Here is a 14,623-nt window from a genome sequence, read left to right on the forward strand (position 1 = left end):
GCTCTCACTGCTCACACTATGAGAGCAGTGAGAGTGATCTTTTAATTTCTGTGTGTGCATCAAGTATAAGTGTTGCTGTTGAATATACCCAGTCATCACAAAACTCTCTCCACGTCTTCTTTTAGCCACATACACACACACACACGCGCGCGCGCACACACACACACACACACACACACACACACACACACACAGGAGGGCCAGACAGAGACAAAGACGCCTGTCAGTGGGGAAGCTGAAATCTGCTGTGGATTACCAATAGATGACAGATCTCTCTGTCTCTGTCTCTCATTCTCTATTTTGGATCAGTAGCAAGATGCCATTACAGCACTAGGTCAGTGGGTGTATGTACTGTATGGTTACACACTGCGTACTGTTACATCTTCAATCAGCATGAACATGTGAAAAGTGCTGCTTGTTTCTTCTGGTCAGTTTCATTCAAGAAGGTGACATGGAAGCGGTTAGCGCCTTGATTTTCTCCCACCGGGTTTGTCTCTGCTGCCCTCTCTCTGTCACAAACATGAATCATCAGTTTAGCTGTGTGATAGGGTGTGTGTCTGTGTGTGAGAGAGAGAAAGAAAGAAAAGGGGAGTGTGTATGCAGAGTCCAGGCCACAGCTGTTGTTGTGTTCACCCCCCCCCCCTCCCCCATCTCTCTAATATAACCCTCCACTGTGCAGGTCTAAGCTCATGAAAGAGGCATTAAAAGCGCAGAGTCAGCACAAACTGAGTCCACATAGGCAAGCAGTTAAGCTTCATCACTTCATACACACACACACATACACACACACACACTCCAAAAGATTCTGCTGAACTACGTATACTATGTTTGCTGTAGCCTAATCACACTCTACTTCATATAAAGGGGCTTTTTATCATCAAGGACACTCACTCATGAAAGGTGTGTGTACATAACTGTGAGGGAAAATTTCTTTGTGTTTCTTTTTATATATGTGCACGTGTAAATATTTGTGAGTGTGTGTTCTTGAGTTGTGGCTTTTTCACACCACTAACCTGCTATTGCCTACATTCAAAATCCTAAGGCGCTTCCTCCCTGACAGGAAATTGCATTTTACATCCTGGTGACCATGGCAACCAAAGCCTGTAATGCCTGTCAGTCAGGTTTATATTTCACATTTTGCACTGTGGAAATCATACATGGTGGAACAGCTCGGAAGGAAAGACATCATTAAGGCAACTGACGACAAACACAAGTTTCCTCTGAGGTTCTCAAGCATGAAACAACCTTCAACTTTAGTCTCTTTCTTAAACTTATCACAGTTTTTTTTCAGCTGCTAACATGCAATGGTCAAAATTGAAGCCACGTTTTTAAAACTCTTCAAAAATCAACAATGTGCATCTTAGCCAGACAGTTCATTTCAACTCCAAAACTCACTCAAACCACTAAAACACTTCAGACACGTCTCAAAATAAACTCATTCAACCAACCAGACAACAGTTCCCACTCAGAAAGCATACATTCTCACTCACAACTATCCTAAAAATACTTTCACAACAGGAAGCACTATGTAAAAGTGTGAATGATTTTTCACGTAAATCAGTATTTCATTATAAAATAATAATAACATATTTTTACTTCATTGACTGTATGTACTGAAGTGTAATTTAACAAGAATCAATCAGAAATGCAGAAATTTGTTTCAATATCCTTTACAGTATTTTTTCCCATATCACTGCATATAGTAGGCTAATTGTGAAAAGTAAAAAGTTGAAACAAAAAACAAATTCCTGAAATTTCAGTGCTGCAAAACAATTTTCCTTAATTGTTTACACACTAACACTAGTACTTGAGACACATTGACCACAACCTGTTACACATGTACCAACCCCCTGAACCAATTCTCTAGTACATTTCCTACTTTACACTCAGATTGCAGTTCGGAAACACACTTTTTCACATTTCTCTACGCACTAGACGTAAACGTAAAATGTACATAAATGTTCCGCTAAGATTTTCTATATTTATCCATCCAGTTACTGCAAAAATGCAGGATATTTGCAATCATTCTGCTTTGAATGTGTTTTTAACAGTTTTGGACCCCGTGTGTTATCATTTGAAAAATGTGCTGCAAATATATAGTGTTTTTGTAGTAATGAGAAAAGAATTCATGGATTTTGGAGAAAGTTGTCATTGAATGCATTTTGTGTGAACAGTTTTCACAGTTTGGGCCACATACGCTTGTGTTTCGCTGTGTGAAGAGTTTTTTTCACAGTGTGACTTCAGTTTTGTCCAGTGCTTGTTAGCAATTGAAAATAAACTGTAAGCAGCTGAGAAAACTGTAAATATTGAAGCAAAAAACAAATTGCTCAAATGTCACTGCTGCAATAGTGTTTCTCAGTTGTTTACATAGTAACACTGGTACTTGAGACACAATGACCACAACCTGTAATTCATGTACCAACTCCCTGAACCAAGTCTGCTAAAATACAAGAACATTTCCTGCTTCACACTCAGTTTGCAGTTCTAACCCACACTTGTTTTCATAACAAAAACAAAAACATAGACGTATACATAAATGCAGGACATTTGCCATCATTCTGTTTTGAAAGTGTCAAGTTTTATCATTTGAAGAACGTGCTGCAAATACAGAGTGTTTTGCAGGTGGTGAAGTAGTAATGACAAAAGAGATTGTGGGTTGTTACGGACCTCCAGTGGAAAGTCCAGGGGAGGAGGAGGTTAGTGACAATAATAAAATCATTCCAGGTTGAAGGAAGCACGGAGACAGATTTATCAGTATGTTTGGCATTTTATTTACAATGTTAAGTGACCAAGGTACTCTAAAAAGGTATAAAAAAAAACAACTTCCCAAAACAAAGAGGAAGCGCACCATTCAGGATACGGTTAGGACCACCCGCCAGCAAACTTAGAAAACAGATGCCACAAAGGAGAAATTAATACAGTAATAAATACCATCCTCCCTCCACTGAGGGAGTGAACCCCATCACAAGGTTCAGACAGATACACTGCTACTACAGGGACTCCACGAACGCCACTGCAGTGTCACCCAGCTCTCCAAGCCGTCTGTCTATCCACGTCTGCGCTCCACACACAGTCTGCCTGCTCTCTGCTCCTTATACCAGCTCCTGCGCTCCCGCTGATTGCTAAACAGGGGACGGGTGTGCACACTAGCCTCCTAACTGCAACATGCGGAGGGGGGAAGGGCAGGACCTGCAGAGGACAGACAAGCAGCAGTACACAGACACACACACGGGCTAAGGGCCGTAACATGGGTTTTGAAGAAAGTGGTCACTGAATGCATTTTGTGTGAAAGAAAGAGTTTGCTCCACATACACTTCTGTTTTGCTGACTGTGTGAAGAGTTTTGACAACGTAACTTCAGCTTTGACCAACGCATGTTAGCGACTGAAAAAAAGCTGTTACGTACCACTCAGGGAAAAATTGGGAAGAAAAAGCCTCCATTTCTCATCTCATGTTCCAACTTAGCTTCTTTTTGTGTCTCTGAGCTTTTTTATCCATAAATGATAAGGTGCCATGATAATAGCATGTTTGAATGGTAACAAGGTGCGTCACAGAGGGCTCCAGCTCATAAGGTCACCTTCTAAGGGCCTTTGCTACCTTTTATTCCACCCCCTCTTCATCTTCATTGTATCTTTTCTCCCCTGCCCTGCACCCTGAAAATAAAAACACCATTAGTCCCCCACCCCTTGCTCTGGGTCGGAAGGGAGGGACCACAATAGCAGCAACTGATTTATGGGTAAATGGATGCTTACCTGACACATGAGTGGATAGGAGGACAGGTTATTTTCTGTTGGTTTGGCTTTTCAAGAAAATTGGGAGAAGAGGAGAGAGGGGGGGAGGGGAAATGATGCACTGTTGCACCCTATAAGTCCAATCCACACTAATGGAGTGGAAGAAGGGAGGAAAGATAAAGGAGGGCAGAGCGGGAGGGCATACAGTAAGTGGCAGCATGTATGAGTGTGTGTGTGTGAGGGAGAGAGAGAGAGAGAGACAGAAAGAGAAAGCAAATGTGGAGGGATAATTTCCTGCTGCCAGACGAGCGAGCAGACAGACACAGAGAAAGACAGACAGACACAAAGAGGCTTCTAGCAGTTCCTGACTCAGATCCATGGCTCGGTTGGCAGGGATTCACATCTCTTGGATGTCTGTCTGCGTGTGTGTGTGTGTGTGTGTGTGTGTGTGTGTGTGTGTGTGTGTGTGTGTGTGTGTGAGTGAGAAAGATAGAGAGAGAGAGGTTGCTTGGAGGAACTGCAGGATGTGAGCAAGAATCTCATCCAGCTTCCCTTTAGCAGCCTTGTCCACATGGGCTTTGGTCTCGTGCGTCAGCCTACATCCTAGAAAGGGATGCAGATGGCGAGATGAGTTTCACCCTGCAGGAAAATGTGATGAAAGCTGAGGAGATTTGCACAGACAGAATCAGAAATGTCTCAAATCAAAAGATGGTGCACCAAACATTGAGACACATCTGATTTGAAGGTCATTGTAGAGATGCTGTTTTGAATTACCTTACTGGTGTCTTTGTTACAATATTGTTTTCTAACATTATCCCCATCCTGGAGAGAGTACTTGAGAGGGATGGTACAAGCAAAGACTTCAGGACAAACTCACATTTTCAACTTTCTCATCGTTCAGTTAAATTCTTTCATGTTTCCTCTTTTTGTTTGTCTTATTTATGTCACAAAAAAATTAAAATATATCCCATTAAAAGAATTGTGAAATTATTAAAATTATCCTGCTAATGTTTTCTCAACCGCTATCTTTCAGGCAGACCCGGGAGCAGGAAACCCCTCCAGACTTCTTCTATTTCTCCGACTTTGAGAGGCACAACGCTGAGATTGCCGCTTTTCACTTGGACAGGTGAGTTTTATCCCCCACCACCAAAAAATAAATAAAACCTGTTGTGCAGAGATTTCTTTGTGACTCATCCCGTTTCCTGTCCGGGTACGTGCTCAAATTATCCTTTGCAGTCTGTTCCAGGAACAACAACAGGTCTCGCGTTGTTCGTTCACACATAGAGCAGACACTTTAACCCCCGTTTATGAACCGGAGGTGTGTCATAATAGACTTAAGCTTTGAAAATGTGAATGGGATTTAGTACATGAGGGATTAGATAATGCACCGAGCGCCCGGATCATCCCCTTAACTTGCCGCTGAGTATATTGATTTCCACATGATCCTTTTACTCTACAGGCTTAAGCCGACAAAAACAAGTAACCTAACAGAGGAACACTAAGACAAGTCAAACAGGACAGTTTGTGATTCTGGAGGAGGACGATTAATGGTGTGCAGGTCGTCTCAAGGTCTGCTGAGGGCACGGTTATTACTTCACACATGCTCACAAACACACACTCTCGCTCTCTGTTTGATGAGGTCAGAGACATGTGTTCGCGTGGGCAGGAAGATGGAGCCGGGCAGGAAGATTGAGCCAAACAGGAAATCACAGGCACGCCATTACCATCGGGTCATGATTTTAGAGCAGGGGGAAGGTGCGTCTAAAGAGCCCTAAAGAGCAGTTTGTTTTTAGATTGCGTGCACCATTCTGGGCTGCCTATGAATTACAGTCCAGTTGCTCCGACCGCAGCAGCCTCTGGAAACCAGCCTGAGCTGTTGTTAGTTTATGGCTTCATATCGACTCAGGAATGCAGAGTAGGAGGATGTTTTGCCCTGTTAAAAACTTTCTTTTAGTTGATTTCTAATTTGAGACTAGAGTCTAGACTAAAATACCCTAAAATATTTAAGGGAAGATGAAGCATCACTGCCTCCCAGTAATTACTTCGGCATCTGAGGGGTTTGCTTTATCCTCTGCTCTTAGCCAGTGTACATTACCGCCATCTGTTGTGAACTCCTTGTGACTCAGGGGTGTGTAATATGCGGAGTGCACACAAATAGACCCTTGAGTGTGCTCTCACATGCACACGCACACACAGGTGTTCCTTTGTCACCAGGGCCCAACATGACGGTGCAGTTTGTTGCTCCTGAATGCTGTCCTCTGTAGGCTAAAGTTTCGCCAGCTCTCTTCCACTCAGTCGGTGTGTGTGTGTGTGTGTGTGTGTGTGTGTGTGTGCGCGCGCGCCTGCTCCCAGGAGGCTTAGTTTTAGTCTCAATCGGGTCAGGGCAGCGAACATACAGTGAGACAGGCTACACAGGAGCTGAATAGGTATAGTGTTCTGACATAAGAGCATAAAGAAAAGAAGGAGAGAGACAGCCAGATGGAGGCAGAAAGAGAGCGAGAGGGCAAGAGTTTGAGACCTTGAGAGAAATTACATGAGCTTACCATCTAACTATAAACGGAGGGGTCAGAATAGATTGTGATTAAGTAGATGTGGTTCACACAGGCTTGTGTTTGTCTGTGTTTGAGTGTGTGTCGGTGGAACAGGAGGGAGGCAGGCAAACACACACACCTTATCCGTCCTTGTTTTATTAGGAAGCGGATGTTGGATGTCAATAAATGTTGCTTTTGAGGCCAATCACACACAGACGGAAAGCACTGTGAAGATGATGAATTATTAAACGTTGTGTGTGCTGAAGTGATACAGATCAATTGCGCTGACAGCTTTGCCTGGACATTGACAACATTATTCTTCGGGTGAAGATAAGGTATCCTGATGCCCCACTTTTCTTTGTGGCCGTCTTTATTTGGAGAATGATGGACTGAGCAAAAGTATATCCTGTTGTTGTGTAGTACATGCATGGAGTGAAGTTGCAGAACTCAAGAGCACTGGGTCAGAGCAACTCACAAAGACAGGGCAGGTGCTCAGTGTTCATAACTCTCCTGGTTGACTGGAGATGCTCTGGAAATTTGCACCGCCTGGGGCACCATGGGAGAATAAGCTGGGGGCTGAAGGCACTTTCTAGCTGCATTTGTTCAGTGAAGTGGAAAATGTGTGTAATACAGTAAAATGTAGACCTTCCGATCTGCCACTGTGGCAATCTTAATGCCATTTGGCTCATCTTCAGCACTTCACATGAACAATACAAGTTTGTCAATAAAACTTCTATTTAAAAAATATTTGAAAAAATAAATGTTCCTCTAAAAATCACTGCATTTTACATATTGTATTATAACCTTTGTCTTCATCTCTCTCTTTAGGATCCTTGACTTCCGGAGAGTGCCCCCGGTGGCAGGACGACTCGTCAACATGACAAGGGAGATCAGAGATGTGACACGGGATAAGAAGCTGTGGAGGACCTTCTTCATCTCCCCAGGTAGAATCTCTGCCAACCTTTACAGCTTGGCACAGTCACGTAGCTACTTGGCTGCGTCACTCGTCCTATTTGGACAGAACAACCGCATCACGCTGGCTTCACTTCACAACCGGGTTATGCACAAAGTTAGTTTATGTGCCTGTAGTTGAGGGGAGTCTGAGTTTGCATGTCCGGGTCTGCTCTCGAAGGCAGTACAAACAGCAAGAATGCACTGTAGTGTGTGTGCTGGTGAATAAAGCAATAGCCAAAAGCCACCACAGGGTGGCACTGTAATTCATCTTATTCCCAGAAGTTCTACAAAGATGGAGTGAACTAAAATTATATAAAAATCCAAATTAATACAATGAAAACAATGTTAATACTGTTGTTTCCTTGTTTTTTATATTGCTAGAGTATTGTACTATTGTACTGTGTTGTAAACTGACAGTGAACACAACAAATCAAACAAAAGATATTATGTTTTACAGTGATGAGGGAAACTACAGTCTCACTCAGAACAAAGGAAAAGTCACACTGCGTGTCAAATGGATGCATATTATGCAAAACAGGTCATTTGTCACGTATGAGTAGTTGTCAGGGTGCCACGAAGAAGATTACAACTTCTCAAACATATTGGTGAACATTAAAGCAACAAATTAAGCAACGATGTGGCTAATGTAGAGATTAGCCTGTAAGTTCTGAGGGAATGAGGAACAGGTTTCCTAATGAGGAGACGCAAAGATAAATAAAGACATTTGTTTTTTTATATGTTTACATTATTACACCATTTACAGAAGTATAAAATACAATTCAAATGAAATGCTTTCTATGTGTTGAGCAGCCACACACTGGGTACATTCACACTGAACGCCTTATTGACTGTTCACATTATTTTTTTAATGTGGCCCAAATTAGACCAGTTTGAAATGGCTAGGGCCTGAAAGTGACCTGCTAAAAGAATAATAGGACGTCACAAGCAGCACACTGTTGTATGGAAGTCGCTCTAAAGTGACATCAAACTTGCATGAAATCTGATCTGACTGTCCAGACTGAGTTCGCATTTCAAAAAATCTGACCTGTAACTGATTTGGAACACATAGGAAAGTGGCCCATATCAGAACTGGAAAAGATCGAATTCGATCTGGGCTGTTGACAGTGTTATAAATCAAATCTGATGTGAATCACATGAGCAAAAATGAAACATCATCTCTGGTCAGGTTCTCTTTGATTGTAATGTACTGAAATGTTTGACCCTAATATTAGAAAATCTCCTTATTTTCATTGTTTAGCTTTTACGTCATTTTCTCCTCAGTGACTCCACCTTTGCTTCCTCATTCGCATTCAGCGTCGTGTCAAACCACGTCGTGTGATGACATGTCTCAAACGCTGTTTTTTCTTTCACTGCTCAGCCAACAACGTCTGCTTCTACGGTGAGTGCTCGTACTACTGCTCCACTGAGCACGCTCTGTGCGGTAAACCGGACCAGATCGAAGGCTCACTGGCAGCCTTCCTGCCAGACCTGAACCTGGCCAAACGCAAGACCTGGAGAAACCCCTGGAGACGCTCCTACCACAAACGCAAGAAAGCAGAGTAAGGAAATGATACTAATGCACCACGAACGTGTCAGCACACCAATCCACCCATCTGTGACTAAATGTTTATTCTGTATTTATTCTCAGGTGGGAGGTGGACCCAGATTACTGTGACGAGGTTAAGCAGACTCCTCCGTATGACCGAGGCACTCGACTGCTGGACATCATGGATATGACCATCTTTGATTTCTTAATGGGTAAGAGTAGATCAAACTATGACACCACGTATATGTAGATATATTACAGTTACAGATGAATAAATGGTCACAGATGAATAAATGGCATATTCATTCCTATTTTTACTCACAAATTAATTAGCTCCTCAATCTGAAGCACATTTTTTACTATTTTTATTTTTGCACAGGCAACATGGATCGACATCATTATGAAACCTTTGAGAAGTTTGGAAACGATACCTTCATTATTCACCTAGACAACGGAAGAGGGTAAAGATGCTCAGCTGCTTTTAAAGTTTCTGTCTTAACAGCCACCAAATGGAAATCACTTAAACATTGTGACATCTTGCAAAGGTATTAGGCTAAACAGCTGTCTAACAAGCAAAGTCCAACTTGGAGAGTGTCCCCCAAATAAGGTTAAAGTCAAAGGCAACTGGACTTGGTTGAAGATACTCTCCAAATTTCCATTGGATAACTATGACCTGGATGACTGAGAACCTTCACAGACATCTTGGAGTGTGTGTGTACTTTGTACTGTATAGCATCTTAGCCTAGCTATCTTTGCTACCAGCAATGGTACCAACAATTATGAGTGTTTGAGACTTGTTCTATTAACATTCTTACTCTACCAATTGCGATCTATTGCTTTTTCACTTTGGTCTGACAAATGTACTTACTATAAGTCACTTTGGACAAAAGCGTCAGCTAAATGAATTAAATGAAGTAAATATAAGTAATATTTCCTGCTTCATTTTCTGATCTTTGCACCCTTTAGGTTTGGAAAACACTCCCATGATGAGCTGTCCATCCTGGTGCCTCTCAGCCAGTGCTGCAGGTCAGACTTTTAATTGTCTGTGCCAGGGTTAGTGTGTCTTTTTGGACACATCGTGAGATTTTGCCTTGGCATTTGCTTTAGCAACACTCTCCAGACAAAGACATTTTAAATGAATATCCTTGTGCATCTACAGCTAGAATGATAAATTCACTAGTTTATGAAAAGTGTAAATTCCAGATTATTGCATCCTGGAAGCCTAGTGGTTAAGACGCCACATAACTGTAATGTTTACAGGTTTGATTCTTAGTTGCAGCCTTCTCTTCCCATGTTTCCTGTCTGTATGTCTGTATTTATCTATCCAATAAAGTTAAAAAAAAGCAAGAAAAATAAATGAATACATCTCTTGTACTGTCATCATAGTAAGAATATACACAGCAATATTAGAAAGTAGAGTTTCATTAAAAATAACCTATTCAAATATCCTTTGTCCCCCGTTTCCAGGGTGAGGAAATCCACTTACCTGCGTCTCCAGCTGCTGGCCAAAGAGGACTACCAGCTGAGCTCCTTAATGGAGGAGTCTCTGCTCCGCGACCGACTGTCCCCTGTCCTCATCCAGCATCACCTCCAGGCCATGGACCGCAGGCTCCGGCTTGTGCTACAGGTCCTGGCGGGCTGCATAGAGAAAGAAGGTCACGTTAATGTCGTGGAGGAGGATCTAGCTGGGGACACAGCCACCCACAGGAGCCCAGGCCACAGGTAGTGAGGGCGAGACTCGAGGGTGACAGAAACCACCGGTGACACATGAAAAAATGGACCACGTCTGTGGATACTCGACCAATGGGACTGCACCAAAAGTCCCACTTCTGATATCAAGCTGAATTCAGTGAATTCCTAGACTTGCCATCATTGCCTCTACGGGACCTGCTTTTAAGTGTGTTTTATATAGAAGAAAGTGTCCACAGATACCACGAAAGACTGTGCTTACACTGAGGCTTTGTATTCGTTAGGTACAGATGTATATTGGTTTTAGGAGCCACTGCTGTTTGTCCTGTTTGTTTTAAAAATGGAAAGGTATCAGTTTGTTTGTGTTTTATTATATTAATACATAACCAAATGAGAACTTACACTGACTGGGCAGCATATGGTCAGACAATAAGCTTTATCAGTTATCACAATGTATGAAAAGTGTGTGGAAGTTTTGAGATTTTTTTTGTTGTTGTTGTAAAACATTCTTCAGTTTTCACCTTCTGCGATCAACCACATCAGCAAGAAAAAATGAAGTCAGGCCTGCCACAAACAACCTACAACCAGAAGAATAAGAGTTTCCAAATACTGTAGTGTGTATTCTCTTCTAATCTGTCTTTATAAGCTTTTTGTCATGGCACAGACTTGGAACAGACCGACTGAAAATGTTATTACATACTTCTGGACTGCATAAATCTGAGTGCAAGTATATTTGATGCTGTAGTTCATATTGTACCTTCACTTTGCCTTATTCTGATTTTATATCTCTCTTTTTTTAACGTTCCCATCTCCCCTGCAAGTCTTGCTTTCCCCACAGTACATGTAGTACAACAGCACAACACTTAAGTAGTATTTTCCAAAACCAAATATAATCTAAATGCCAAGAGCGCTGTGTGCTGGCTAGAGTTCAATAAATATGCCCAATGCACTACAATTCTTACATCCAGACCTGAAACATTTAAAGTGGTCTGCTATAATATTAATTTTACATTTTATACAATGCAAAATGTTACAGCTTGTTGTTTCATTTTTATGGGATATCATGTCCAAATGACTATTTATTGGTGCGTCACAGATAATGAGAGTGGTTTAATAAATTCTACATTAGTTGGATTTCATGTTGCTTTATATGTTGGGAATGTTTACCTTAGGTACCTTAGCATTGGAATACTATTTAAATTGACATTCCTTTGAGTACTATCTTTATGTTCAGATGATCGGGAAAAAAGCTGGTTGATTTTGGACATTAAGCTGTTGAAGAGGTGCCATGCATAAGAGTCCTGTGCACTGGGTGACCCGGTACCTGTGCAATGACAGAAATACAGTACTTGAATGTTTTTTGGGTTAGCAGTATGGACAGGATTCCTAGAACTACAAACAGTGTAAAATCTGAGTGGCTGGACTCAAGTCTGAGAAGTGATAGAGGGTTTGAAACGCCTCATCCCACTACAGGGACAACCTCGGACACTGTTCTTTGGTTTTCATATTCCCCGTGTAAATACCTATAAATACTTGGAAGACCTAACGAGCTTCACCGCACAGTGATTTGCTTCTGTTTTCTGCTATTGCATTGTTACTGTGAAGATCTGTTTACTAAATGATTAAAGTGTGCAATAAAAACAAAAAGTGAGGACAAATCTCTCATCGTGTAAGTGGCTGTGGACATGTGAGACTGGTCTATCTTGATTTTACTGTATGTGTGCACGGAGGTGAATGTGTCCTTATATTTTCAAGGGTGACAAGTAATAAGTGAGGATCAACGGTACTACAAACCAAAGCCGCAAACCCATCCAGGCAAGGTGTAGCCTCAGAAAAATCGCATGACAAAACTTCATCACGACTCTTTAACTAACTAATTCACATGTGGGTAGCCTCAGACACACCCATCTCTAACCTGAGAGCAAGTGCAGTCTGCACACAGGAAAAACACAGCTGAACGTTTGGAAAATCTATCAAACCAGCATACTTATATCAGATACTTCATTTATAACTAACATTAAAGCTACAGTGTGGGACTTTTACATATAAATGAATGTCTGTTACATATTTCACACAATGCTGATAAAGCTTATATTCGCCTGGTAAATATCTATGTATTGTGCAATATATCAGAGTTTTTAAATCTGTTTCTGTTGGAGAAGAATCTTTGGCAACATTCCTGTGCTGCTGCACCGGTAGTGATGCAAAGCCTCTGCAAGCCCTTTCTTTAATATCGGTGACTCTGTGCACACAAACAAATGTCAGTTTGTCAGTTTCACTAAAATGTTTATACATTCACACATAATGTGTAATCTCAGTTTAAATCGAAATGAAGCTTTAGACAAGAAGGATCAGTGAATAATTATCTCATGTGTGACTGGTCGTACTGACGGACCATAACTCCTATAATACTGAAGATCATGTGGTATTTCTGAGTGAACAGGATCGTGGTAAACGTATTTATGAAAGTGTTCTTTTTAAATAGGCTGCTGACCATGTTTTAACAGCATTTCGCTGACTTACTCTTTTTTTTATTACATTTGCTGAAGTAGCTATAATAAAGCTGAATGCAATTGAGCCAAATTTAAAATCTATTGTTTAAACCTCAGCGCCTTTTCAAGTGCAAATCACCAAACACATTATTACTGGATGAGATTGTGAGCTTACAGTCATGTCTCTATATTTGATCTATGTCATTTTTTAAATCTTCAACTAGCCTATATTGTTCAACTTCAGTTGCTGAGCCCTCTGTTTTTTCCCGTCAGTAAGTATATTTAAAATTGAATGTAGGCTACAGCCTAATACACAGACAGATTCCTATTTTCACCCATTAAGGAATTGTAAGTCACCACTAAACAAAACTTTATTGTATTAACTTATTGACATTTTCCGGGGTCTGACTTACTATTAAAAGATAAATGTGTACAGTCTGCATATACATACTGTGATGGCCCACACCACACAGGGTAACAGCCAGCAATTGTAATACAGTACACATTTCTACCATGTTTTGTACACAGGTTAAGTTCTTTTTGCAGTTAGCAATACCCCAAACAATGTCAGAGAGTGTTCTGTCCTGATGGAAGAAAATAGCGGCCAAGGGAGGAGGACTGTTATATACTGTGGCCTGCCAATCAAGCCGTACCATGTGCTGCCATGTTGGAGGGGGATTTTGGTTTTAGTATGTTTTACTTTGTAGTAGTTGTAGTTGTCGTCCATTTTGTTTTCCCCTTATGTGTAAATTGGTTTGGCCAAGCCACTATATATGTTCCTGTGTGTCTCATTCAGTTAGGTCAGTCTGTTCAGTTAATTTTCTCTATTGTTGTATGTTGTTTTGACTGTAGTTATATTTTGTTGACCTCATTTATGGGCCAATACATTACATTGTTGCTTTCTTTTCTTTGGTATTTTGGGGTAAATAAGAAACCAATATTTTTCAATAAAAACTCCTGTTCTCCTCATTGCCTGACTGTTTGGGCCCTGACACATGCATTTATTTCTCTATGTCCACTGGATAAAAATGGAGGCTCTGCCTTTTATTTACCTGTTGCCACAGTGAATCAGTGTCGGAGCTCTTTTGATAATGGATTTTTTTCATTCACTATGCAGGAGCTTTACAGAGTGAACTAATTCTGACCCTGCAGTCAGGGTTAGGCTCAGAGTTTATTTTAGCTGCTTTCTGGAATATATCTCAGAGATGAAGGAGGATGCAACAGTAGCGACGGAATAGGATGAAGCAACAAGGAGTATGGTGGAAAAACAGGGGCGTAGGTACAGATAGTGCAGCTGCACTAGGGACCTTGATGGGAGCGGCCCCACCGCATAAAGTGCTGGTATTTATCAATTGCATGTAAAAAAAAGAAAAAACAAAAAAAGCATCTATTCTCATAAAGCAATAGTTCACATATTTCACAGCATATTGCATTGCTTATGGCGATCAAATGTTATATACACTCATATGTGCAGTTCCCCCTGTACCGTGGTTATGATGCCACAATCATAAATGATTGGAACTGTAAAAAATCATGAAAGGACCCTTAAAGACACTAGATGTGTTTACATAATATATTTCTGACTGCATCTGTCTGCTGTCATGGTAGTTATGAAACCGGCCAGACAATAGAGGGAGACAAGGCGCTGTCCATGGTGCTGAAATAATAGCTACGGCTGTGA

The 14,623-nt window shown here is 41.2% G+C and overlaps 1 protein-coding gene across 1 annotated transcript in view; it reads left to right on the forward strand.

The window, feature by feature from the left end:
- The window catches only part of fam20ca (FAM20C golgi associated secretory pathway kinase a), a 42,387-nt gene extending 30,275 nt beyond the window's left edge, over positions 1-12,112 (forward strand). Inside the window, exons 5-11 of the mRNA XM_038699707.1 lie at positions 4,764-4,856; positions 7,090-7,205; positions 8,594-8,774; positions 8,864-8,973; positions 9,141-9,222; positions 9,728-9,787; positions 10,229-12,112. Coding sequence (XP_038555635.1) covers positions 4,764-4,856; positions 7,090-7,205; positions 8,594-8,774; positions 8,864-8,973; positions 9,141-9,222; positions 9,728-9,787; positions 10,229-10,487 — 901 coding nt within the window. The 3' untranslated portion in view covers positions 10,488-12,112. The remainder of the gene's footprint in view (positions 1-4,763; positions 4,857-7,089; positions 7,206-8,593; positions 8,775-8,863; positions 8,974-9,140; positions 9,223-9,727; positions 9,788-10,228) is intronic.
- Positions 12,113-14,623: the final 2,511 nt, after the last annotated feature.

Source organism: Micropterus salmoides, unplaced genomic scaffold, assembly GCF_014851395.1.
Source record: "Micropterus salmoides isolate LMB-PRFRI ecotype aquatic unplaced genomic scaffold, ASM1485139v1 Ms_hic_scaffold_10, whole genome shotgun sequence".
NCBI classification, from domain to species: Eukaryota; Metazoa; Chordata; class Actinopteri; order Centrarchiformes; family Centrarchidae; genus Micropterus; species Micropterus salmoides.